This window comes from Mucor velutinosus, assembly GCF_035048745.1.
Source record: "Mucor velutinosus strain NIH1002 chromosome Unknown tig00000268, whole genome shotgun sequence".
Taxonomy (NCBI): Eukaryota; Fungi; Mucoromycota; class Mucoromycetes; order Mucorales; family Mucoraceae; genus Mucor; species Mucor velutinosus.
Genome location: NW_027041917.1, coordinates 172,780 through 199,189, shown reverse-complemented (window position 1 = coordinate 199,189; position 26,410 = coordinate 172,780). Strand labels below are relative to the sequence as shown.

General features: G+C 39.9%; 10 protein-coding genes across 10 annotated transcripts; 5 read left to right on the top strand and 5 right to left on the bottom strand.

Moving 5' to 3' along the window:
• Positions 1 to 2,182: 2,182 nt before the first annotated feature.
• Positions 2,183 to 3,265, top strand: ATC70_003839 (uncharacterized protein; the record flags this gene model as incomplete). The annotated part of the gene is made up of 1 exon (XM_064823194.1): positions 2,183 to 3,265. The coding sequence occupies one exon, from the start codon at positions 2,183 to 2,185 to the stop codon at positions 3,263 to 3,265; it is 1,083 nt and encodes a 360-aa protein (XP_064678506.1).
• Positions 3,266 to 4,459: 1,194 nt separating this feature from the next.
• Positions 4,460 to 5,333, top strand: ATC70_003838 (Electron transfer flavoprotein-ubiquinone oxidoreductase (ETF-QO); the record flags this gene model as incomplete). The annotated part of the gene is made up of 2 exons (XM_064823193.1): positions 4,460 to 4,919; positions 4,987 to 5,333. The coding sequence occupies 2 exons, from the start codon at positions 4,460 to 4,462 to the stop codon at positions 5,331 to 5,333; spliced, it is 807 nt and encodes a 268-aa protein (XP_064678505.1).
• Positions 5,334 to 5,428: 95 nt separating this feature from the next.
• Positions 5,429 to 8,390, bottom strand: ATC70_003837 (Nudix hydrolase domain-containing protein; the record flags this gene model as incomplete). The annotated part of the gene is made up of 5 exons (XM_064823192.1): positions 5,429 to 5,698; positions 5,758 to 7,686; positions 7,741 to 8,005; positions 8,061 to 8,320; positions 8,388 to 8,390. 5 exons carry the CDS (start codon positions 8,388 to 8,390, stop codon positions 5,429 to 5,431), a joined length of 2,727 nt encoding a protein of 908 aa, XP_064678504.1.
• Positions 8,391 to 12,190: 3,800 nt separating this feature from the next.
• ATC70_003836 (uncharacterized protein) lies at positions 12,191 to 13,403 on the bottom strand (the record flags this gene model as incomplete). Its single annotated transcript, XM_064823191.1, has 5 exons — positions 12,191 to 12,360; positions 12,413 to 12,688; positions 12,741 to 12,945; positions 13,015 to 13,072; positions 13,141 to 13,403. The coding sequence occupies 5 exons, from the start codon at positions 13,401 to 13,403 to the stop codon at positions 12,191 to 12,193; spliced, it is 972 nt and encodes a 323-aa protein (XP_064678503.1).
• Positions 13,404 to 14,424: 1,021 nt separating this feature from the next.
• Positions 14,425 to 15,846, top strand: ATC70_003835 (uncharacterized protein; the record flags this gene model as incomplete). Its single annotated transcript, XM_064823190.1, has 3 exons — positions 14,425 to 14,854; positions 14,945 to 15,357; positions 15,421 to 15,846. 3 exons carry the CDS (start codon positions 14,425 to 14,427, stop codon positions 15,844 to 15,846), a joined length of 1,269 nt encoding a protein of 422 aa, XP_064678502.1.
• A 516-nt stretch (positions 15,847 to 16,362) lies between these two features.
• ATC70_003834 (uncharacterized protein) lies at positions 16,363 to 17,010 on the top strand (the record flags this gene model as incomplete). The annotated part of the gene is made up of 4 exons (XM_064823189.1): positions 16,363 to 16,436; positions 16,489 to 16,545; positions 16,606 to 16,702; positions 16,768 to 17,010. 4 exons carry the CDS (start codon positions 16,363 to 16,365, stop codon positions 17,008 to 17,010), a joined length of 471 nt encoding a protein of 156 aa, XP_064678501.1.
• A 291-nt stretch (positions 17,011 to 17,301) lies between these two features.
• ATC70_003833 (uncharacterized protein) lies at positions 17,302 to 17,589 on the bottom strand (the record flags this gene model as incomplete). The annotated part of the gene is made up of 2 exons (XM_064823188.1): positions 17,302 to 17,367; positions 17,428 to 17,589. 2 exons carry the CDS (start codon positions 17,587 to 17,589, stop codon positions 17,302 to 17,304), a joined length of 228 nt encoding a protein of 75 aa, XP_064678500.1.
• A 3,064-nt stretch (positions 17,590 to 20,653) lies between these two features.
• ATC70_003832 (uncharacterized protein) lies at positions 20,654 to 22,872 on the bottom strand (the record flags this gene model as incomplete). The annotated part of the gene is made up of 6 exons (XM_064823187.1): positions 20,654 to 20,960; positions 21,028 to 21,272; positions 21,343 to 21,498; positions 21,568 to 21,714; positions 21,775 to 21,930; positions 21,979 to 22,872. The coding sequence occupies 6 exons, from the start codon at positions 22,870 to 22,872 to the stop codon at positions 20,654 to 20,656; spliced, it is 1,905 nt and encodes a 634-aa protein (XP_064678499.1).
• A 1,091-nt stretch (positions 22,873 to 23,963) lies between these two features.
• On the top strand, positions 23,964 to 24,554 carry MAK5 (ATP-dependent RNA helicase; the record flags this gene model as incomplete). Its single annotated transcript, XM_064823186.1, has 3 exons — positions 23,964 to 24,083; positions 24,145 to 24,266; positions 24,320 to 24,554. 3 exons carry the CDS (start codon positions 23,964 to 23,966, stop codon positions 24,552 to 24,554), a joined length of 477 nt encoding a protein of 158 aa, XP_064678498.1.
• Positions 24,555 to 24,662: 108 nt separating this feature from the next.
• Positions 24,663 to 26,306, bottom strand: ATC70_003830 (uncharacterized protein; the record flags this gene model as incomplete). Its single annotated transcript, XM_064823185.1, has 1 exon — positions 24,663 to 26,306. The coding sequence occupies one exon, from the start codon at positions 26,304 to 26,306 to the stop codon at positions 24,663 to 24,665; it is 1,644 nt and encodes a 547-aa protein (XP_064678497.1).
• Positions 26,307 to 26,410: the final 104 nt, after the last annotated feature.

The window sequence follows — 26,410 nt, the reverse complement described above, 5'->3', positions numbered from 1 at the left end:
ACGAGAGCAATTGTTTGGTGCTATTCTGACAATCTAAAACGGCCTTGAGCGCGAGAAAATATAGCTCAAATGCACTCAAATTTTGCTGTATCAGGGACACTAAGGACTAAAAAGGGGAAATACCAGTATGCTGCTTGTCCGTATATGAAGTAGCTACGTGTATATGGATGTAGAGCATCAGATAAGAATCAGGTCCACAGACAATATGAATGTTTTTCATGTGAAAGTTGAAGGCCAAAATGAAAGTAGCAGTATTCTGATAAGATACGCAAGGGCAATCGGTAGCACCAGTTGCCGCTGCGCAGATTGGGTTTCACCGAAGCGAAGCGAAGATAGAGAGCCATCCGAAGCATAAATACTCGTATTAGATAGTAAATCAAGGTTTCTTTTTAGGTCAAAAGCGAATTAGCTGGTTGGTGATGGTTATTAAGGATTTGGTAATCAAGTCAAGATTTGACAAGGGAAAATGGCTCCTGGACTAAACCCGTGCATTCGGGATTACGCCATAATCACACTTGATTACAGTGAAACGCTAGATTGATGGCTATGTTAGAAGAAGTGACCAAAGCTTTGCTAAATAGAGATCGACTCGTAAGTGTTTGTTATAGAAGAATTTAGTAAGCAAGGCAAGATTTGACAAGGGAAAAAGCTTCTTGTCTAAATCCGTGGACTCGGGGTTAGTATTGGAAGGCATTTATACACACCAATGCTCAGTAAATGTCATATTGCGACATTGGGAATCATTTGGCTAGTTCTCGGTAAATTTTGGATAAAGTGACCAAGAAGTATAAAGCATTTCGCGAAGTGAAAGAGGTTTAGAAGGGTGATTTTGAAACTATCTTAATCTCAACAACATGGTGGTGACGCTCAAGCTGTGTCGTGCTAATCTTAATTTACATTTACCATGTGTCGTACTACCTGAGCATATTGGGGTGATCTACACTCAAAGAATTTGGGGTGTTTAGTTGAGGCAACGTTACCAATATTATGAATAATTTCAGGAGCAACTGTCTAGAAGATATATAAGGACATTATAGACATAATCGAAAACTGTCTGTATTATTATATGGACCTTATTGCTTGTAATTGAATGCATTGTACCACTACAAATAAATAAGCTTGTGCTACTATCCCCTTTTGTTCACTACCCGAATAAACCGTTTTTTAAATTACGGAAATGTTGTTGATATTTACAATTTCATATTTTCTTTCCCTTTTATTCATTTATCTCTCATTTCTCTGTTTTTTGGCACTGTGGATCTAAAAATACTACATGGTTACCATGGTAACCATCATTTAAACTGATCTACATGGCGACCGTCCCCTAGCAATATTAGATGCATCCGAGATAGACATCAGTTTCGACTCTTCGGAATGGCCACTCGCATATGTATCTACATTAAAATACGACAGATCAGATCAAGAGTATTAGATAAGCATTTGGTTTGTCCAATGTCACTCTATTTTCTTTTAGATACGATATTTTCATTATTTAAATAAAATCCGTCCATTTTGCATGTAATTTGTCCAATGTCGATATATACAATGTGTTTGATGGTACATTACGATTCTATACCATTTTCTTCATGGTTACCTATGATTATTCCATTATTCCACAAACAGTAATTTTGAAAGAAATAACCATAATGAGTTTTGGTAAGTCGGTTGCCTGAATATGGTAATTTGAATTGATGGATCGGGTGGAAAAAGAATAGGGAACCTTATATTTCTTATTTTGTGTGTCTACAGGAAACCTTTATATATTTGAGCTACCATTTACGACTGTATACTATAGTATTATCTATGTTGCAAGTCTTATTTTGCACAGCAAATCTCGCCTATTTCGAATTAAAGAAATATCCCATTTAGCATGCTTTTCAAGTCCATCTGCATGAAATCTCTATAGTTTCTTTAGCGAAAAAAAAAAGGCCAATTGGAGGATCAAAAGTACGTATACAGATAAACTTTGTGGTATATCAACAAAAAGGTGTTATTTACCTGTTCATCATGTGAATCAGAAAACCTCCCAAAAAAAACAACCCTTTCTTCTTGCTCTACTGCTACAACTGACTTTTGTGTTACAAGATGTGCGCTGTTGTGTGCCCATGGTTTTGAATAAATATCTTGTTTTTCTAACCTCTTTCTTCCCTCTTCTTCCTTTTCTCTTTGATTTAAAATCAAAATGTATCATTCAAGCCTTACATCCCATGATTTATTCCCACAATTAGATGGCTCAAACACTACATGCCAACAACCTCAACTGGCTGCTTTGGGGGTTTCTACCGCCACTAATACCACATCTGCCAGCAGTGGCATCTTGAACTCTAATCAATCCATGTACGATCCCTCCTTCTACTACTATACTGGTCAAGTCTCTACTCCATCCAATGCTGCTTTGGTTGCCTCTAGTATATTCGACTGCGAGGATGTCTTATTTCCATCCAATGTATCCGCTACATCATCCACATCATACAGCAAAGAACCACTTACAACATCCACATCTTATCAGTTAATGCAATCTTCTCTTTCCTCTTGTTACACATCTCAACGGGAATCTCCTTTTTCAATTGAATTAGACACCTTTCAACAACAGAACCAACAACATCAATTTCAACAATTGTATGTCTGTGGATCTCCAATGGATATGAATGTGTCCTCTGATGTATATGATATGGCTGTGCAACCAAGCGCCTCGAATGCCTTCCCGCTTCTTCCTACATCCTCCACACTTCGTCATGTTGGACAACATCAACACCACCATCATCAACGCAATCCTTCCTCCTCCTCTACTGCTTCTTCTTCTGGTTCCTCCATGTCATCTCCTGCCTCTGTCTACTCTGGATCTTCCTTTAACGACGACCATATACATCATACTTCTATACGTTCTGGATCTCTCTTCCAATGTGAATACAAAGGGTGCACAAAGGCATTCACTCGTACATACAATCTCAAATCACACAGAAGAACCCACACAGACGAGAAGCCATTTGCTTGTGATATGTGTCCCAAGGCCTTTGCTAGACAGCATGATCGCAACCGTCATGCCAAGCTTCATCTCGGGTTAAAACCTTTCCCTTGCTCATTCTGTGATAAATCTTTTGCCAGACAAGACGCATTGAATCGACACTTGAAGAGAGATAAGAAGAAAAATGCTGTGCAAATTACCAGACAAGAGGACATTTCCATCTTGCCACCTCCGTGTTTATTACTCAAGATCAAGCAAAAGCAAAAGGCCAATCTCAAAAAGAAGAAGCAGCTCTTGTAATGTGCTTGATTTACCTCTTCCCTGTTGTTTGTCTGGTACAAATATGTTATATTTACCTATATGCCCCTTATAACCCCCTTATTGCCCCAATCCAATACACACTGTCAGTGTTCTTTTGATATATATGATGCATTCATTTACTCTTTTTTTTTTTCCATCTTTTGTAAACTTTTTTTCATAGAAAGCTTCTTTTTTTATTCCGGCTCGATTGATCCAACTTTAAATCTACGTTATTCTCATTCTCTTCTATATCATTCTATCTAATAAAAAAAAATTGCATTCTCTGCATAAATTGTGTTGCTCGTATAAGAAAGTTTAGTAAAGATATCAAAAACTTTATATGAAAAGTGTCATTTTCATTGAAAATCGTATGATTTATGGAGAGCGACTCCCTGAAAGGAGTAAAAATTGGCCGCACAGATGTAAAAGAAAGTGTTCTTTCTTGTGCCACACACGCGTAAGGTGGTGATGGGCATCAAACAGGCAGCGATTGGAGAGGCTTCTCGGGAGTTAATCACTGTAGCAAAATGGGAATTTAATTTACGAACCTACGTTAGGGTTTTGCACATGAGTACAAATGCCTTTAATTACACATAAATATGAACGAAAACATGGCGTTTTTTTGCTTGTGTTTGCATTCTGTTTACTGCAGATTGAAAAAGGAAACACAGCGTAATATCCTATTGGTACCTCACAAGAGATATATCAACATGTATGAGTCGTACTAACTTTTCTTTTTTTTCCCCTCTCTAAATCGCATAAACGCTTGAGCGATAAAAATCCCCTTTTTTTACCAATTAGTTGGTTTTACAGAAACGCCATACGCAGCGAATCAAGGCTGGTCATTGTATTGCCATCTGCCAGTGGGATCGTTATGGTGTTTTCGCTTTACGTATGCAAAGTATTTCCTTAAAAGACGAAGCTAGGTCATTCATTTTGCCTATAATTTCCTTATCTCTTCTCGTATTATGTATGCAACATAACAAAGTATGAGTACATTGCCTTTCAGAATACTTGATCTCGACCTGTAGCTATCATGCGTCATGAAAACTCAACCAATTGAATAATTCAGGTACGACATTGTTTGATCCAAGGGTAAACTTTTCCTCTTGGAGCCCACCACTGCTCATTAGTATATATATAAACCTTTCAAAAGCTTCTTTTTTTAAAATAATATTTGTACTGCATTGAATTATGACGACGACAACAACGCCTCAAAAAGATAACTGGTCTGCTTCCAATTACGCAAAACACGCCTCATTTGTACCAAAGTTAGGTTCTGTGATCCTTGATAAACTCAACCCTCAATCCAATGAACGTATATTGGACTTTGGATGTGGGGATGGTGTATTGACCAAGATATTGGCATCAAGAGCGCAATCTGTTACTGGCATTGATGCGAGTCAGGACATGATTCTACGCGCACAGCAAGATGACCCTCCTCAAAACACCACCTATCATACCGTGAATGGGTATGACCTGGCTGCCTGGTTCGATTCCCAAGAAAAGACGGATCCATATGACGCTGTGTTCTCTAGCGCAACCCTTCATTGGTTGAAAGAGGAACCTGCCAAGGCCATTCAAAATATTTACCACATTTTGAAGCCTCATGGACGATTTGTTGCAGAATTCGGTGGTTTCATGAACTGTGGAGGTAATACACGCGTTTGATACATTTATAGATATAGGCCGTGATTGACGTTTCAGCTATTTATAAACAGAAATCAAAAATGCGTTGATCCATGCTCTCAACAAACGCGGCATTGACGGTAACGCCGCTTCACCTTGGTTCTTTCCATCAGCTGAACACTACAGTAAGATGCTTGCTGAGAATGGTTTCCAGGTACAGGAAGCAGAGTTGGTACCTCGTATGACGGAATTGGACACAGATATCAAGGGTTGGATTGAAACTTTTGGATTTGCCTTTTTAGAGCATTTGAGTAACGATCAGGAACGCAAGCAGGTCGCTCAAGAAGTGCAAGATTACCTTCAACCCAGCTTCCAGAGAGAAGATGGTAAATGGGTGGTCATGTACGTCAGACTTCGAGTCATTGCCATAAAAAAGTAGTGGTAGTAGTAGTAGTAGCAATATAGTGTAGTTGTAGGGATTTATTAATGTTACAATAAAAAAAGAGATGGATGAATAAAATATATGTATATAAATTAGCTGTAGTGCTTGACAATCAAGCCCTGACTAGAGTTCAACGTGTATCTGTTGCTTTCAAATTGCTCAGAGTGGAAGAATGATTGCACGTCTTGGATGTTTAATGCCTTGGCCTTGTTTTCAAATTCTGAAATAGTGATGGTCACCTCGGTAGGGAGTCGTCTGTAGCGAAGTTGATACAGTTTACGCTTCTCCACACAGATATCGTCCAATGTGGCAAATAGCAATTCATGGTCATCACGCGAGTTTCTGATAAACTTCATGAAACGCTGTGGGAGTGTGTATTAGTACCTGGCTTTATACTCATTGTAAATCAATCCACACTTACTCTGCGAAGCACCTTCATCATACTGAACTTTTGTGCGCTGATGAAACTGTCCAATGCTACACGAATGGCCATATCCACATCGTCTGAACGAACATACTCTCTCAAGTGCATCTTGGCGTGTGCTTCAGCGAGACGAATCATGGATTCAAGATGACGCACTGTAATAGGGATACTGCCACTAGCGAGTGATTCTCTTCTCAATTCAGAATAGAGACGCGACAATTTGTCCTCATCCACTTGTTGCAGTTTGGGTTGAATCTTTTCACGGGCGTACATGATGTATTTCTTGAGCAAGTCTTGGTTGATGATGTCGGCATCGTTGTCTTTGGGCTGGGCGAATTTCTGATCTGCGTCGTTGTGAAGGGGATGGCTGCGAAGATGACTCCCAATGACATTGGTGGCCAAGATGTGATCTTGTTCAGGATCTACCAAATCCTTGACGACACAGAGCACATCAAAACGAGAGAGAATAGGCTCTGTCAACTCAACATTTTGAGAGAATGGAATGGAGGAGTTGTAGCGACCACGGATAGGATTAGCAGCAGCCAAGACAGAGCATCTAGCTTGCAATGTAGTAACAATACCAGCCTTGGAGATTGAGATGGATTGCTGCTCCATGGCTTCGTGAATAGAAGTACGATCAGCATCATTCATCTTGTCAAACTCATCAATCAAACAAACACCACGATCAGCCAGCACAAGCGCACCACCTTCCAATGTCCATTCACGGGTGATGGGATCCTTGTGAACTGAAGCGGTCAAACCGACAGCACTTGCACCTTGACCGGTTGTATAGACTGCACGATGGGCTGTCTTTTCCACATACTTTAAAAATTGCGACTTGGCAGTACCTGGATCACCCAACATCAAGATATTGATATCGCCACGAATGATATGCTTGCCCTGAATGTTCTTGGGGACACCACCAAACATGGCCAAAGCGATAGCGCGCTTGATGTCGTCGTGTCCGTAGATGGAAGGTGCAATACTCTTCATGATCTTTTTGCCGATACGCTTGTCTTTACCCATTGCTAAAATTTGCTTTGTGTCATCCTCGGTCAATCTGTAGGCTGCAAACATGTTTTCCTTCTTGTTGATGAAATTGGCTTCAATGATGGTGGCGAATACAGGGAAGCCGTTTTTGGTACTGAGCGAGGCATCGAAATTGTTACGATAGACACCAATGACCTCAATCTCTTCACCAGGCTTGGCTTGATCGATCAAATCCCACAGACAAATCACTTCTCTATGGCGAGGCAAACGACCAGGAGGAACAGTGCCTGGTGATTCTTGAATTGTCAGCTTTTGATAGTTACGATAGACAGTCTGTTCCATGTTGACATTGAAGGGACCTTTGCTTTGACAACTGGGACATGTGTTGATCTTGATCTCGTTGTGAATGTCTTGATAAAAGGGACCCAACAGGTGGTTACATTTACCACAGTTAAACTTGACCCACTTCAATTGAGGGAATACACCAGTACGGCGAGTGACTACACCAGATACACGGATCAAGCAGTTCAATTGAGATTGTCTCAACTCGCGCAATGTGTTCTTGACAGGCAAATCAGTGATACGGACATGGATTTCACGGTGAATGCGTTCGTACGCAGGGAACTGCAACAAGGTGACTTCCAATGCGACTTCATCGAGAATCTTCAGCATGGCGATGGGTGAGTTGGATAGATAGTAGGCCAAGATGATTTTGCTGTCTGCCAAATTCTCGTAATTCACTTCAAATGACTCCTTGTTACGCTCACCCATATCTCTGATACGCTCACCATACACAGATGTACCGTGTTCATCTACATAGGTTTGCAAGAAATCCTTGAATTCACGCTTGATACCACGACGCACTGCCTCTCTGGTGATCCATACAGCAATGGAAGAATCCTTCATGTTTCGAAGATCACTGAGTGACATTTCAGGCTATGGGGCGATACTGTTAGGTTGAGTGGCGAGTTTAATGAACATGACACTTACAACACCATCCTCATCTTGATCAAGCTCTTGTGCCTCGTAGATATGACGATGTCTTCTGACAGCAGGTTGAGTGTCATTTGCATCATCATCCAAGCCGTAGATGAAAGCACCTGCAACACGGCCTTCTCTTCTTCTGATCTCTACATCACGTCTGTTCAGGTTGTTATCCAATGCGTTACGAGCTCCAATATCCAGGGGTTCGTAGTGCGTATCATCGACACCCTCTTGCTCATAATTATCCAATCTCTCGTTGTCAGCGTAATCTCTATCGTATGTGTCAATACACATTGTCATGCTCTCAACGGTTTACACTGCATTACCTTTCAGCATCTTGGAAGATATCGATATCGCCATTATCAGAGTTGTTAATGTCATCGTCGTCAGCAAAAGCATTATCAATGAGATCCTCTTCCTCAGCTTCGTTTCTGTACTCTGCCTCAGAAAAGAAGGGAGCAGGAGATGATGGGAACATGGAGGAGGGTCCAGGAGAATTACTGTGGGCGTCATCCTCACCAGCACCACTGGCAGCATGGACATCGCTGTTTCTTCTTCTCTTGCGTTCAGCGTTGTTTTGAGAGCTCTAGCATGTTCAAATTTCAGGGTTAATTGCTAGCAACATTTTCGATTTGGTGAGTGCTATTCTTTACCATTCTGAAAGATGAAAAGTTTAAAAAAAGAAGAAAGACTCCCAGCAAAAAATTTTTAGTTACCAAAACGCGTTTCATGAAAAATTTGATTTTGAATAGACGACATCGGTCTCGTTGTTGGGCGCGGGCGCGACTGATTTTGACATGCAGTGGATCGATTTTGGGTATGGCAGACTAGTGCAGTGTTTCAAATGTAAATAGCTAAGGCTCTGTCATACCGCATAAGCCGCTGTTCTTTTCACTAGGCAAGCTTACATTCACACTGGTACCAAAGCCAATTCAGGCACAACTGGATCACGAACAATGCCGATGTATGATAGCCAGAAGGTGTCTATAGAGAACATATCTTATCAGCAACTAGAGTGATAATCAAAGGATGATGCTGTCAAGTATGAGTTACATTTGTAGAGCATTGGCATCGTGAGTCTAATGTGAGTAATAGACATTCTAGAAGTAACGTTACCACTGCATATTACTTCCGAACCCTCCATAAGCAAGCTGTACCTGTGGATCTGACTTTCTTACGATGCTGCATATTTGTATCAATGGGAACAACCCAAGTAAGGTCTGGCAGTATACAGTCATCACCTTTTGTCAGTCAAATATACGCAAAACACAGCATAATTTGGATGCCTTTGAATCGTGATTTCTCGTGCTAGAAGCCGCTTCAGACCGCCAGAGTAGCACCAAACAATCGCTTTCATCTAGCAGCAACTGTCTGACACCTTTGCTCAACTTTTTTGGGATCGTCGAAAATTGACAAAAATCTACGAGGGATACCGGGGGTGGCTAACGTACCAACAAAATATCCTCTTCATTCGCCATACATTTTTTTTTCAATCCTGACATGTCAACTAAATCTAACAATGTATTTGATCTCATGTATAAGGCAAGTAGCCAATCGATCGTGCTACCCTGGATGACGGCGTTTTCCCGCGGGCTCTCGCCGAAAACATTTCATTTCAGAGATATCACATAAATCTTAGACATTCAATTAACAGTGAGAGATTATTGTCATTGCAAAAGATACTTTTACAGGGAAAAACTCTGAACAAAAGTAAATATATATATACATATATTTGGACTAAGTAACTGTTCTTTCAAATATATGGTCTCCATTGGGTCAGTATCGCAATTATCATTGTCATCATCAGAAAGGCATTCGGGTAAGCCAGCATCAGCGAAGCCTGCCAAAATTAATTCAAACTCAGATATTTTTTTTGCTAAAGATTGGTCAAATATCGTCCTTTTTCGACTTGATTGATCTCTTTTGCGAGATTCGACTATATGGATTGTGAAGATCACCCTACGCTTCCTAATACATTCCTGGAGTACTTTTCAAGACGCTTCCAATGGCACTAATTATAATACGTGCTTTGAATGAAACTATTAATCAATTTGGCAGAACATGAAATGAGGTTTTTAGCGAAAATAGACATATTTTGCATATGAAAACCTCAGAAAAGTGGTTTCAGAAGTTGCTTTGAATCGAGAGAAACGTTTTGAATTAGTATATACCATAGTAAAAGTCTCTATTTTCAAGGTGAAAAAGGTGATCGTTTAATTTTCGTAAAAAACCATGAGGGGTACCTCATGGTTTTTAGTGGAACTTTGGCCATGTTTTTTTTGGTTCCAAAAAGTTGAGCAACGGTGTCAGGAAGTTACTACTACTCGGATACAACAATTTGGTGTCATTCCGGTGGCTCAGAAAGGTTTACATGTCAATATATGAAGGCTTGAAAGCTGTCAAAATTGGTAATGTTTTTGCTTTACAGCTTTTATTTACACAGCGTGAATCACATTTTGGTGGATGGATAGCTGAAATTCTTTAAGAGGGCAGTTCTGCAGTCTGTGCAACTTCTAATTTGAATAGGAGGCATATTGATTTTGGTAAAGCTCAAAATCATTCTCTGGACTGCACAAATTTACAGTAATGTAAATCAATAAATTACACCACAACTCAAACTGAAAGCCTATACTGACAAATTTATACTTAATAGGAACCAAAAACTTGCATTTTTGTCATTCATCGTCTTGTATTTATATTACTTGCAATACGAGAAGCTTGCAAGTCTATCAATGTCTAGAGACAATTTGTTGGTACGTTAACTCGAGGAAAAAATAGCAGACAAAGCAAGCGCTGCTACAGCACTGCCGGACAGGGTGTGCATTTATGAGCTTTAATATTTTGTTGGTACGTTAAGGAAAAAAGGAAATTTTTTGTTGGTACGTTAGCCACCCCCCCCCCCCCAGGGATACCTTATGATTTTCATCGAAAATCAAACGATCGCGTTTTTGACTCTGAAAATGAAGACTTCTACTATGGCATATATTAAATGAAAATGTTTCTCTCGACCCAGAGCAACCCTGGAAACTTTGTTTGTAAGACTTTTAGATGGAAAATCTCTACATTTTGGCCCAAACTTCATTTCATATTTTCTGAAATTGCTCGATAAATTTGTTCAAAGTAATTCTCATAAATGGCATCGTTGGAAGCGTCTTAAAAAGTACTTTAGGGGTGTGGGGTGATTTTTACATTCTACATAGTCGAATCTTGAGAAATAAGTCGAATCGAATCCAAAAAACTCGGAAATGAACAAATAAAAAAAAAAGAAAGATTCGGACCTTTAATGCATTTTGAGACAAGTACACTTTGACCTTTGACATTTGAATGGCCTATCAGTGTCCTATTTTTGCATATACTGCAAATTTGGGAGGTCAGAAATTCGTCAATAGTTATAACTAGAAGATCACCAGCAGCTTCTCGTTCCTTGAGACATCTCCACATAACCCCAGCAGCACCATATGCTTCTGAAGCCAACAAGATGGGGATGACCGATCGCAAAGTTACGTGAACTAACATAAATACTTTGTTTTCCTTTTGTAACTTGTGCTACTTTAGGTACGAATCTTAATAACATCTAAAAAAAAAGCCTAATGAATAAATTTCAAATGTATGCCACTAAGCAACAACTATTAGAAAGGCGAGTACTCTCAAGAAGCAGTGGAATGATGCAAACTACAATTGTAATTGTATATTGGCAGCAGCAACCTAAAGACAAAGGCAGTAAGTTGTTTTGATAGGTCCATCTAGCGGTCTCGATGGAGAATTGATCCCATCATACGAGTAAAATTCAGATACATTTGATGTCAGTAACCTGTCAGCGGTAGATGCTCCATAAGTGGTTCTACTCGGAGAGTGCCAAGTACTCTGTTATAAGTAACCTCTTTACCGCTTAAAATACACAGCAGGCATTCTTCCTTCCGCTCACTTTGGAGAAAGTAAAAGAACCATGTGGAGACCTGTGATCATAGCAAGATCACAATCAAATCTTTCGTTCATGTAGAGATGGTAGTCGTTCGTAAGGATAATGCTGGCGCTTGAATAGCCCAGTGATAGTGATTTGGTGGGACATAAATTTGGTGTTTTGAAAATCTACATTATATGTTCAGCAATAGATGACGTTTTCCTATAAACTTCCATTATAAAATGTCGAGTGTTTAGCATGCCACTAGCTATATAGAGTTGACGATTGTGTGATACAGCGGTAGTAACTGGATCTACAAGGCAATGCTTTTACTAGCTGAAAGTTTAAACATATAATCCGTAGTTTCTTATTGCTTGAAACGGCCAACACCGATTAATGGAGTTGTTTCTTGTGTCATTACTGATTCATACACTTGTGATCATTATGTCCAATTAGCTTGCTAGTTAAAGACTTGATAGAAGACGATGAGGGATGGCAAGCAAGTTCAATAATAATGCGCGATTCTTTTATTGCTATGATATCAACAAAACATCCTCAATTGAAGAACACTTTACGGAGAGCATTAGTGGTCATGTCAATCACTGTCAAGGTTTCTGGCGAATGAAGCGCTGGGATAGACATGAAACCATGGATAACACCATTGATACGCACTGAAGTTACGGGAACATTGGCTTGCATTAATTTGCGACCGTAAGATTCACCGTCTAAGGCACTCAATGTCAATATTTGCAAACCACACCTAATATTTCCACTTACCATCACGAAGCACATCGGCTTCAGCTGTAACAAGTAGAGCTGGAGGTACTCCAGCAACGTCCTCAATAGTGGCCTTACCAGGATAAAGAAGAATGCTGTCCTTGGCCGCTTCTGTTTTGTAATTACCCAAGAACATTCTAGTAAGGCTGGTTGTTAGGTAGTAGCCCTCCCCAAACTTCTTGTATGACTCTGTAGCAAAGCTGTCCCCTGTAGCAGGGTAATATAAGACTTGATATTTGATACTATTTTCAAGATTGTTTCGTTGCTTGGCAAGAACTGATATAATGATGTGAGTATATCTCCTGAGAATGTAGCCTAATCAACTTACTAGTGATAGCAGCTGTCAAGTTGCCACCAGCACTGTCGCCTCCCAATGCTACACGCGTAGGATCAACTCTGAGCTTGGACGCATGTTCTGGATTAGTGGCATGAGATACAACCGTGTAGCATTCTTCCAAAGCAACAGGGAATTTGACCTCAGGACTCAAAGAGTACTGTACCAGAAGCACAACGCAATTTGTCTCACCAGCCAACTGTACTGACATGTCAGCATCGTGTTTGTGTATAAAAAAAAAAAAACTCTAATACTATGCAGTATATACCTTTGTAGCCAAATAAGGATGTGCGCCTTGGGCTGCAACGCCCCAACCTCCACCAGGCCTAGATATTTGCATTGTACCGATGTTAGCCATTTGGTAAATACTACTTCTAATGATGTACCAACTTACAAGTAAACCAATGCAGGCAGGATGGCATCTCCAGCGTCCTTGGGTCTGTATACATCCACATGAATAGGGTGGCCATCAGTATCAGCAGGGATTTCCATACGGTCGATGGTGACATTGGGCCTTGGGATGTCATCGCTCAAAGGAACCTTGGGACTATTGCGAACATCCTCAATTGTGAGTTTACTGTAATCAATATTAGGGGGTATGAAAGATAGAAAAAGCTTGGAGCTAGGATTCAAGAAGCTTGTATCGACAGGAGACATTGGATAGAAGTAGGCTTTTCAGAAAGTATAGAGACCCAATGCACACAGATTGCAAAGGTGCTTTATATACTTTTTCAGCTGGTTACCTGTGAAACATGACAGTGAAGCTGGTATTAGTCTCAGTAATTGGAACGACATTACCTAAAGAATATCACATTATGTTTTTCTACATTAAAATCCACAGGACCGTGGATGCACATGCTTCAGATTCCACACATTTGAAGAGCTAATTCAATCAATTTCTCATAGATGTTGCATGCTCAACTCATTGCAATGTTTAGCCTTTCTCACCAAGTGTGTAACAGATCACTAAATTAGCATAATCATATTTTGAATTGATTTAGATGTCCCATCGTGAGTATTCTCACGTAATGGCAGTAAGTAATGCTAAATCCCAAGGCACCACAACAGCACGGAGATTAACTGAGCGCCGAATTGTCAGTCTGTCAGGAACTCGAATATACAAATCAACGGAGATTTACATTATCGTGGATTCAACATTTGAGCTCATCTCATGTCATTTTCTCCAATTTCAGCTAAAGAAAATGCATCAAGATGCTGTGCAAGCGTTCATCATTCGCTTCAAGATGAATCAGAGGCTATTTGTAATCAATACATCAATCTCTCCGTAGCTACATCTGGATCAGATCGAATAGATGGATGAGTTTTATGATATCCAAATGTGATTGGGTGAGTGTGGCCGCGAAACCACAGCTTCAATCCAAGTGGCATAGTTCGAATCCAACGTCTACGTCACTCACAGCTTCTGTGTCATTGGCCAGGTTTTTATGGCAGTTACAAAAAAAAAATAACGAAGGGGCTCTCTCTTTTTTTCACTTCTTCTTTTTTTTTCCTTTATAACAAGAGCGGAAAAAGTATTTTTATTTGATCCTCCTACAATATTTTTTTTCAGTAAAAATTTTTTTTTCACAAATCTCAAATACGAATTTGGCCTTCTAATCTATCGTACAACAACTAGAAAAAGAGTTGCTATAAAGAAACAAGAAAGAAATAACTTCCTATGGATAACACGCATATTAAAACTGAAGAACCCTCCGTGACTTCCCAGAATGAGACTGCCACTGTTGCTGCTACTTCATCTAATGACAATACCATAGCCGTGACTAGTAGTAGTCCCACATCAACAACATCAGCCTTTCAACCATATCAACAACTCCATGAAGCAGTGTTGGCAGCAGTGAACAGCAATACATCTCTTTCGAACAGTCTTTTTTCCGCCGCTGTGGCCGCCGCAGCCGCCAATAGCAACGTCCCCATCCATTCTCACACACCCCAGCTGCAACCACTTGACCAACCACATCAGCAAACCATTCAAAACCCACCAACAGCTCGTCGTATCAACCAGGAAATGGATCAAGCTAAAAAGGAGAGTGTTCGTGCCTCAAACAGAGAGAGAAAGAAGAAATGGCGTATCCACAATGAAGAGAGAAGTAAGTATCTGAGAAACAATTTTTTTTTCTTTTTTGGGATCACAGGTATGGAATATGGAGTTAAACTAACCCCCCCTTTTCATCTATTAGATAAGGATAATGATTTGAGATGCAGAGTCAACAAGAGAGCCAATAAGTTGTATGGTAGTCAGGATTCACCAGCCAAGCAACAATGGGTTCAGGAAGAATTTGAAAAGCGCCGCCAAAAGCGTATGGATAAGGAGAGAAGAAAGCATCTCGTCAACAATGTGTTGAGCGTGCCAAATGCAACAAATCCTGAAGCACATCACGGTGTATCCACTGAGGACAATCACAACACAGATGGCAATAACAACAATAACGACGCCAACACGGTTTCCATGCTGAACAGTGTAAATGCCAACCAAATGCAAAACTTTTACACACCGTTACCACAAATTGATACTGCTACCGCTGCTAAATTATTGGATTTCCCAACTGATTTGCAACGCCAGCTATTGGAGCAATTGAACAATAGTATGATGGTAAGAAATTGATATGAGTAGATTAACGGCATGGCTATTAATCATTGGCTATTCGAAACTTAGGCTCTTACAAATGGTATTCAGCCTCCTCCAACTGATCAAGGTAATGAAGACAACAACAATGCGGATGCCTCGGGTTCTGCAGACATGGTGTACGACAATCAGCAGGCAGCCGCTGTAGCAGCCGCCAATGAGGCTCTTCAACAGGTCATTGCACAAGGTCTTTCTACCAATACGACCAGTGCAACCAGCAGCGGCCATAACTCACCAATGCAGTATACTGCCACCACAGCTACTACCAACGATTTGATGGAGACTGATGAAGTCAAAGCCGAGCCAGCAGAGGTTCCAGCAGAAGGTCCAGAGGTGAAAGCAGAGTCAACTGAGGAAGATAAGGTCAAGGATGAGAATGGTGAGGAAAAGAAGCCTGAGTATCCTATGGATGCTGTCCTCACATTGATGCAATTGAACGCTGGTTGGAGACAGTAAACCCATCACTGTCGCGTCTTTTTATCATTCTCTCTTGAATCAAAATCTTACTATCATATATATATTTCTTTCCTCCCCTTCTTTCTTCATAATTTTGCCTCTACTTTATCATTTACATTAAATAAAGCTTTTTTTTTTTATATATATATTAGAAACCTTGGTAACCATAAATGTGTGCACAAACTTAAACTTTAAAGGTGTTTTTTGCTATTTTTTGATGGAATCCAATGCATTTTTCTGCCATTCATGTCTTGATTCCATGTTGCATTGCAATTGTACTGTTTGCTGCCGCGAGATATCATCATTTGGAGCACTGCTCACCAATTGCCAATCATCCATGCCATTTTTCGACTGATAGGGCTGTATTGAGTAGTAGCTCCAGCGACATTCGGATTCCCGCGATGTCACAACAATTTTTCATCATGTTTTAAAAAAAGAAATACACACACAAACTCGTCCCCCCCACCCCTATTTCCTTTCGTTGGCAAACAGAAAAATAGGTAACGACTAGACAGAATGAGAACAACTCTTTATGTCTCTGGCTTCAATCCAAAGACTCGCGCGAGAAATCTGGCTTATGAATTTGAAAGGTTAGTGTTATGAATAAACTCAAGAACATGCGCTAATGTTGCGCTATATTAGATATGGCCGTCTTGTTCGATTAGACATACCTGCGCCAAAAACCTTCAACGCCAAACCGTAAATATCATGTCGATTATGTTCACTGAAAAAGTTAGCTATATTGACGCCTGCATGTAGATATGCCTTTGTTGAATTTGAGGAAACCCGAGATGCTGATGATGCTTTCCAAGAACTGAACGGAAGAGTCATTGACGGCTATACGCTGAGCATACAGGTTTGTAACAACGATACACTCTTGGCTGATTGTAGGCTCATCAATCAACAATTCCATTCATATAGTGGGCCAGAACTAGCCTGTCAAATCCCCATCACAGATCCCAGCATCCACCCTCTCATCATCATCATCAAAAATCATACAACAGAACGAGTCGATCTCGGAGCCCATACCGTAGAGAGCGATCTGCCTCACCTTTACCCCCACGATACAACAATATTGATGCTCCTCGTCGATTACGCTCAAGATCTCGTTCGCCAGCAAATTACCAGAGACGTCGCTCATATTCACGTAGTCCTCCCATCTAAGCCCAGTGTCCACGCATGTATGTTACTACACACTAGTCAAAATTAAGGAATAAACGGCGATACATGTGTGAATTAATAAGAGAGAAGGCGTTTCTTCTTCTTTATTAAAGTATATATATGTTACAAAATTGTGAATAAAAAAAAGCAATAGTTGGCAAAGTAAAGGGTGTTTAGTGAAATGTGCTTTCTTTCTTTCTGTGGATGTGTTGTTGTATATGAAAAATCTGTCAATGATATCCATTTACAATCAAGGCTGCATGTTGTTGCTTTTGCGTCTAAATGTTCATTCGATTACAATTGTTTGCTTAAACGAGCCAAATGATAGTTGATGGTGTTGGTGTTTTTGGTTCTTTGAACCTATATTGAATTGCACATTAGCATTCCATGATGTGAGGTAAGAAAAATAGTCAAACTTACAGGCTTGCCCATGCAACCAGTCAAAGATTTAGCAATGGCTGCACAACGCTTATCGTCAACACCAGCAGTAGCCCAGCATTCAAACAATGCACCCATTTCTGCAATACAAGGACTTGCCTCGAGAATCTTCTTGGGTCTAACTTTGAGTTGCTTCAACTTCATATTGATGTGATGGATGAAAAAGATGAAAAAAAAAAAAAAAAAAAAAAATCAGGCAGGGTCAAATGGGATGGAGGGGTATATCGACCAACAACGGAAATTCAAGTTAGAAGCGGTCACCTGGTTATTGATTCAACCATCAAATGCTCAACATCTCAATACAAACTTTCGAGATACAAAACAGCAGATGGCTTCTTGAGAGATCAAACTAATACATTATTTACATTGACTTGACAGCACGAACGGCTTACGTAAAAGGCAATGAGTGGTAGTAATGCTTTGACGTTTGAAAGATTTCAAATTGATGTGTAGTGATGATTGGCTAGTGGATACTGTTAGACCTCTGATTTGAACATGTAGCCCTTGCACTCTCAAGGCAATATCACAGAAGGCAGCTGTAAATCATTGCGAGGTAATGCAGTAGCACATAACCTACGACTAGGCATTCTTTTAAAGGGGGCATGCTGATACGCCATGGATTCGCAAAGCATCTCATTCACTTGCAAACAGACGAGGCTTTTTATTTATTGGCTATGAGAACAATAGTAGACGGTTTTGAACGATTTCATGAAAAACTGTTCATTCGGTATCTACAACTCTCGCAGCCTGTTAAACCCAAGGTACATCTATTCAACGATCTTTGTTTTGTCCAGGTTTGCAATGTTTTTCCCGGTAATAGACGAGTTACATGACATTGTACATATTGTTGATGAGATGGTGGTGCGGCAACGGGATGTTAACTACCTGTGCTCTCCAGAACAATATACGCTTATGCAAACTTACGCCTCAATCCTTCATGTCAAATAGCTATTATTACTAATAAAATGAGGATAACAGAAAATAAACTTAAAGGGTATACAGACACTGATAATTATTCCATGTCATGCTTGACATATACATTATGCTGCTGTTTGTTTGTTTACTGCTACTTTATCAGATCTCACGATGGTATTGTATGCTCACAGCAGTGTGGCCTATTTTAAGCGGGGAATATACATACTTTAAATTGGGAATCTTATTATTCCTGAATAAAGCAAGCTACATTTGTCTAGTCTTGACAACAAAATTCTTCAACATGTCAAGTATCTATTGATAACTTGAAACCAGCAAGTTAATATGATCCTTTTCATACGCTCCGATTTTTAAAATGCTTGGTCAAATGCACACTTGTGTGATGTACACATGCAAAGGGTGAACGGAGCTTCAATTTCTAATATTCTGAATGATGATCTATGGGATTCCAAAAACTATCGACCTTAAAATTACGCGTTTCTTGATAGTAAACACACCTTCAAACTTATATAAAACTTGTAGAGAATTCAAAGGAAAATACAATGGTACTTATATTAATTCTCTGGTGTACATTGTTCACCTGATATTTGGTACGATTGTTTTTGCATTTTTTTTGACTATTTTCTAAAGATTAATCAGTATCTGTCGTCAAAACATTTTGTTAAGCATTACTAAACATTGTAGGCCAAAGAATTTTCTATCGAATGAGCTATTGTTTGAAGCTTTGGCATGACTCTATCATGAACTATTGACAATATTGTCCTGACCAAAAAAGGTCACCCAATTTTTTCGCTTGCTATCACAGGCAGATTTTGAACAAAAGTTCATGATTTTGCATGATACCCCTTTTTGACCATATCTCGACAAATACTCACTGGATTCGCACAAAACAAAGACCATTCAATAGCTATACGCTATATCCATTATAATATAAGGGCTTCAAGTACCAGGTGTACGTTCCCTCCATAATTTTGCTCAAAATCATATATTTCATGAGCTACAAGCAGGGGATAATCAAAACTTCTTTTATTATCCTATAATAACCATACCATCGTATAGAGAATTGAAAAAGAAACAAAAGCTACTAAGCTTTAGCCTCGCGTTCACTTAGTAAAATCCAGCGGTACAGTCCTTTGAAAATTGTTCATTTTTACTATCTTTCCTCATTACTCATGCACATTGTTCTCAATAACCTCAAATCAAACATCCTCTACTCAACCAACGTATTCTTTACAACTTTTGATAGACATATGACCCAGGTTTATATACAAATCAAAAAGTTTTACTAACAGCATCTGTCCAAAATTTGCATATTTCTCAAATCTCCAATTCCCCATCATCACCGTTTTCAATATAAAATCTAATTGCACCATCATTTTTTACGCAAAAAACTGTCATAGTAACTTGCTACTTTCAAAGCTCTAGCTCGAATTTCCAAATCGAAATTCAGAGAAATTATAAGAGAAAAAAGAGAAAGTAAATCAAGCAACGAAAAGCTAGCGCGCGACATTGTCTTTTTATTAGCATTTGCGAAGAAATTATTTGATACTGTTTAAATTGCAGGGTAACAATAGATCTACTTGAAGCAGAACGTACAAATTTTTTTTCCTCAGGAACGTTTGGTTCTGTGGAGGAAAACCCTTTTGAAAGGATAGCAATGAGTGATCGCAACATGGTGGGGCATTAGCAACAGGCCGAGAGATACGACATCAAATGAGAGGGAAGAGAAGAAACGTATGAAAGGATTATATTGATAGATCCCAAAAGTGCAAGAGCATCAAAATTGAGAAGGAGGCGGTTGTTTATGACAAGCAACAAATTGAGAAATTTCAGCAAGAAGAGCAGTAACTGTATATCAATTAAGCGTCAAAGTGTCCTTCTGATGAAAGTAACGAACGTATTCAATCATCGTGTAGACAGCACAAACTGAAAGTTTTTGATTTTTCTGTGACCAAAAGAGAAATCTGTTATATCAGAACAATAGTAATGAGCCAAATAATGACACTCTTCTTCAGAATGCGTCAAGAAGATACATCTATAAACCTTTCATAGTGATATGATCTACTGCAACGCAATGACAAATAATACCACATCCGGTAAGGTTGACTATCCACTCAACAAGTAATCGTAATTATGAATAGCATGAACTGATGGCATTCAAAAAGCTGAATTCATGAACAAATTTCTTTATTGAGTATACAGATGAAATGATGGTATTATATATATATATATATATGAAGAGAGAGATTTATAATGTTACAGAAGAGAAAGAAAACTAATGTCTAAAGAAATGCTTAGCTCTGGACTTGAGCTTGTATTCATGAGGTATGTCCTCATTGTGTTCCAGTACAGCCACAGCCATAAATTCCAAGAACCTGCGTCCATATTGAGTGGGTTTGACAGCTGAAATCGCATTTTTGTCCTGTGTCAAAGATTTGTAGACATGTTCGGATTTTTTCTTCATGTCGTATGGCGTCAGGATATCAATAATACCCAAAGAATAAAGTACAGGTAATGGCCTATCCACTTCATCTGTACCCTGAAGACCGCCCTCATCAGCATAAAATACACAGTTGCGGCGCCTACAGATTGTTTGACATAAATTGTTAGATTCATAGTGTAAATGAGAAGGTGAATCAAAGCACATACTCTTGTGTCTCTTCTGGTAATTTGGAAACATCCAGTTTATCGGGATTTGCCTCTGCGATGGCCTTGCGAACCACTTGGGCTTTGCTCTTTCTACGATTCATCAAAGTGTTTCTACGCTGCACTGATTTGGTATCTGGTTGAAATGTTTGTAGTGTGGTATCACGAATGCCATCCTTATTTCCGCGCAACATGTCATGCACGCCAATAAGCAGACTATAATCCATAATGTTTAATTGTGATAAAAGCTAGTAGTAGATGGAAAAAGTAAGTGATTCCATCAAATGACCATTTCGCCTTTAGACAGGATAAACTTACAGTAACATCACGAACGAGTTGTCCAATAAATAACTTTCTCTTTTGGGGGCCAAGCTTGAGTTTGCGCTGTCTCTTTTCCCAGTTGAGGTCCTTCATCACTGCAAATGGATTCTTGCGGATCTCTTCCTCCGGTAAAAGCCTTCCTAGTGTGGAGCCCTACAACCATCATCAAACAAACAAATAAATAAGCATGCGCTTTTACCCATTTTCTTCGTCATTCTATACCTTTAAATCATAGGTCTCGTGAATATCTTTGCTTGGAGGGAACACATTGCTCATGACAACAAAGTGAATCTTCTTTCCGTGGGGTAATTTGACTCTGTGCAAGCCATAGTATCTACACAATAGAGTATCCGGATTGTCGCAAATATGCTAAGCAATACACTTTAGTACGACATGTAAACAAAAACGTGATTTTCATCGTATTTATACCTGATGATACTCTTTCAAAATTTTCCTCATAAATTTGTGTTCTGTGTAATGAATGGTCTTGATGATGAAGCGGTAGTCTTTGGAGTAGTAAAAGAAGCTGCCACTTTTACCAGGAGAGCCTAGCTCGGATAGAATGTATTTGCTTGTCAAGGAGATCTATGTTAATGTTAGAGGAGGTGCTTCAGCCGCTGGAGAAATACCTACTAAATAGTCTGCCGGATCAACACCAAACTTTTCTCTTAGATTACGAAATACCCAGGGAGCATAGTCTTTGAATTTGAAATCATATTTAGCGCCTGGCGTCAACTCATCACCCACGACATCGAAGGCTAGTTTATGTGCAGCTACATAATCTTCGTCTGTGATGGGTCGATTTATCTTGGCTGTAACTCTGCTGACGGCAATACGGATACCAGTCAGCATATTGTACATGAGCACATAGTTTTGATGTCCTTCAGAGATACGAGTTCCCATTAGTACTCGCTCATCATCTGGATCTTCATTCTTTTCTGATGCTGTTGTATCCATCAAGCGAGAGAGTCTTCTAAATGTCTTTCTTCTGGCTGATAGCTCTTTCTGAAACTCTTCAGAACGACGCATGAGGCCAAGCCTTTCTTTATCAGCCATACGCTGTCTAGCTGATTTTAGTGTATGGCCTGTTGTATGATGTCTGCCAAGAGAAACAACACTAGGACTACTGGATATCCTGGGAGCTTCAGGTAAATTGTTTTCGTCAATGGTATGAATAGAAGATAAAGTGGAGTGACGCTTCAAGACGGATTGCTCTAGTTCGATGTCGTTGTTATAGCGACGCTGGAATTCTGGAGTAGCTGACGGTGTAGGTGGAATGAAATCCATGTTGTTTTTGATATAAGGTGTAGTGTAGGATCTCTTTTCGTTGAAGCTTACGCCCACTGACGAGGTAGGCGATGAAGGCGGCGATAAGTCCAAGGGCTCTTGAATGAGATCCATGGTGTTTAACGAGCGTTTGTTGGTTGCTGCAGTAGGGTATACGGGATAAGATTCGTTGTTTTCAATGATTTCAGTCTTATTCCACTCAATAATATTGCTATTTGCTGTCGTGTTGATATAGCTCATATTTAGTTTGTTTTAGCAAAAAGAAAGAGAAGAAATTATGAAAACTTTATCTCTTTTATATAAATTTACAGTTGTGTGAGGACTGAGTTGTGGTTGCACATGTGTGCGTAACTGATATTTTACAGCTTATTCAAATGTTTAATTTGGAAAATCTAAACAGCTAAAATTTGCCACTAGTCTGTTGCATTAGACTGTACATGGCAGTGCATTTCATATCTGCTGGATCCTTTTCTCTCTCTTTGCACAGAGAGTGAAGAATGATGTGGAGTGCCTGATATGTTCTCCAATACAATCCTGAGTTGTAAAAAAAAAGTAAGATTCTATTTTTATATCTCATCTCATATATAAACAATAAGCTAATTTAACAAATCACTTAATATCTCTGCCACATATATATAGAAACAGCTTCTTTAAACCTATCTGTTACGACCAAATGGAGGTACGTCATATAAAAGTGTGTGCCTGAAGTTTCTGACACAAATCACAAAAAAAAATTCTAATCTGTATCAACTATTTCTTAACTTCTTGGATCTTGGCGACAATTTTCATCATAAAATGCTTGATCTTGCCTGCTTATGGATACCGGGCGTTACCTTCCTGATATAGATCCAGGGCATTTTTATCCGTTTAAAATGTGCGTTGCCATGGTGATTGAAGCAGATGACTCGATTGTACATGTGGGATCTGATTTGACTCGTCTAGAATCGACTAATGAATTACTATATGCACATGAGATGCTCATACGTTTTGGCTCAGGCATGCCATTTAACACACATGCACCGCAGCATGTTTCTGTATTTTGTAGATATTGTCTTCAGTTGCTGAGCAAGTATATGATCTGATCCGGAAAAGCGATGCATTTGACTAAGGCTACAAGCTACAGCGCAATGCTGCCTCTGCCACAGCTCAAATAGTACAGCATGAGGTGCCTTAGAGTGACCACGATAATCAATGCTACTAGGATCTCACCATTTGCATTGCTGCATTGATGAAAGGACGTCGTTTTCTGAGCTTAAAGCCCAGAGTCCATAAAATTTTTGCCATTGGCATTAGTAATACAACACATCTCTTTTGCAAACTTGCTATATACCATGGTACATTCTGACATAGAAGACGATGTTTGGGCTAATAGCGACAGCGAAGAGCAAGTTGCTTATGAAAGAAATCTTGCTGAAAAGGAATGGGAACGTTTGCAGGAAGATCATGGCAATGTGAGTTGTAAACATGTGTATGATCCATTACGCTGGAGTATTCCTAATGATGGTTGCATAGACTGGCTATAAAGAAGGCATTGTTGAAGGAAAAGAGGTCAATATGCAAAAAGGATTTGATAGAGGATATGCTGAAGGGCTTGTCATTGGAAAAGCTGTAGGCAGATTGCGTGGCATGGTCAGGTAAGAGGAGCTTGCTGCTGCCAAATGAATGGATGGCTCACCTGCGCAACCAGTTGTCAAATTATCTACTATAGACAAATGCTCAAGAATGAAGAGGCGGCCCAAGAATTGGATGCTTTGTTTGATGAAATTGACAAGATTGAAGTGAACCATGTGTACAGTGTCGACTACTTTCGCGATGCTGCTACATACAAGGAAGACTATGTTGCACCCGAGGCTTTCGTCCAGCAATTGGAGGAAAAGGTTAATTCCACTTTGACTCGTGTATCTGAAAAGTACCATTGCTAAAGTCGGTGATGCCAACAAGCAACTTGACCGTGTCGAGCTATGGATGTTCCATGTCAAGAAAAAGAAGCGAAAGAAGAAGAGCCTTCGGTTTATTGCTGTGTGAGGACCTCACATCATCATCATTGCATTTGCTAATAAATCAGCTTGTTCTTCTTGGGCGGCTGCTGCTAAACTTGCAGCCATGACCCATTCAAAAGAACCAGGCTCCAATACATGTCCATTTTGTGCTATGTAAGTGAGTGCATTGTGTCGTTGCTGTGTGATGTGCACCTCACTCTGTGTTGCCAATGCCTGTTGCTGCAACATGTCCTTGTAAGCTAACCAGCATGCTGTACCGCAAAAGCGCACTTGCCTCGGCACAGATCGATGCGATTGATATGTGCGTAGTTGAGCTGTACTGACCCATTCGTGTATAAAAGGAGAGCGACAGTGTGGACACAGATGTAAGTTTTCTCGGATATCTTCTGCTAAATGTTCTGGCACATCTGAGAGCAGCAATTGATCGCCTTCCAAAACAAGCAATCTCAATGCAATTTCACGCAGAGAGTGCACCAAGTAGATTGGCTGGCCTTGATTCTGGTGGATGCTGATGTCTTGCTCTGTAGGGTCATGATGTGTTGCAGAGCTTTCTTCCATCGAAGGGGGTTCTTGTTGGTCATTCTGATACAAGTGATAGTCCATCATAGGTATAGCAGTTTGTATCAAATCCCTTACAGTAGTGTATGTCTCATTTTGCCATATTACTGTAGGATCTTCCTCCTCTTCCTCATTGTCATCTTGTATCACATTTTGGTGCTGAAGCGATGATAAGGTGAATGGATTTCCTTGTATGATGACTTGAGTCTGTGTTTGATCCAGCATCTCTGTTGGCACAAGCTCTAATCTGTTGTTGCTCAGATTGAGTACTTGCAATCGACCATGTCGCATCAAACGCAAGACGCTGCTGGCCGTGCTATGTGGAATCGTCCGTATGAGGTTGTCTGATACATCCAGCGTGTTCAATTGAAAGCAATCATCAGTCAAAATGGGCAGATATTTTATGCGGTTATGACTGAGATTCAGATATTTGAGGTTTTGTAATCCTTGCAATGTGCCAACATGTTGTAAATCATTAAAGGAAAGATCCAGTTCCACCAAGGCTTGCATGTCAGACACGGACACTGGCAGCACCTCTATCATATTGCCTCCATATTCCGAGCCTAGGCGAAACTCGCGTAGCTTTTTCCAATGCCCTATGCTTTCTGGAAGTACGTTCATGCGATTGCTGTCTAAATTCAATACCGTCAGCTCCGTCAGACAGAGTGGCATGGCTTCAGGCATGGCTTCGATTTGGTTTTCCGATAGATACAGCTGCTGCAATTGATCCAGGCAAAGAATGGCTTCTGGTATGGCGGATAGATGATTGCAGCACAGATTCAGTTGCGTGAGATGAGTAAAGCATGATAAGAGGGAGGGATGTATGATTGATATCTGGTTGCGAGAAGCGTCCAATGTAGCCATGTTATACGGATGGTCGTTTCGAGATGCCAATAGACGTTGAGCAAAGTCTTCTGAAGAGAGGCCTAATCTTCGCATGATTAGTTGCTGGTGTTGGTACTGGTGCTGCTGGCCGTGATCGTCCATGGAGGAGCAAGCGGAATAGGATGATTCCGACAAGTATGAAAAGTAAGATCCATGATGGATCATGTCTAGAGATGGTATTGCTGACACTCCCTCTAAGGTTTTACCGCCTTCTAGATAGGAAAATGCCATATTGTAGTATTGAATTCAAAAGAAAACAAGGGAATGAATGAAAAAAAAAATACGAGATATATTTCCATCTGATAATGCCTCTCCTTAAATTGTCCTTCCAGTTT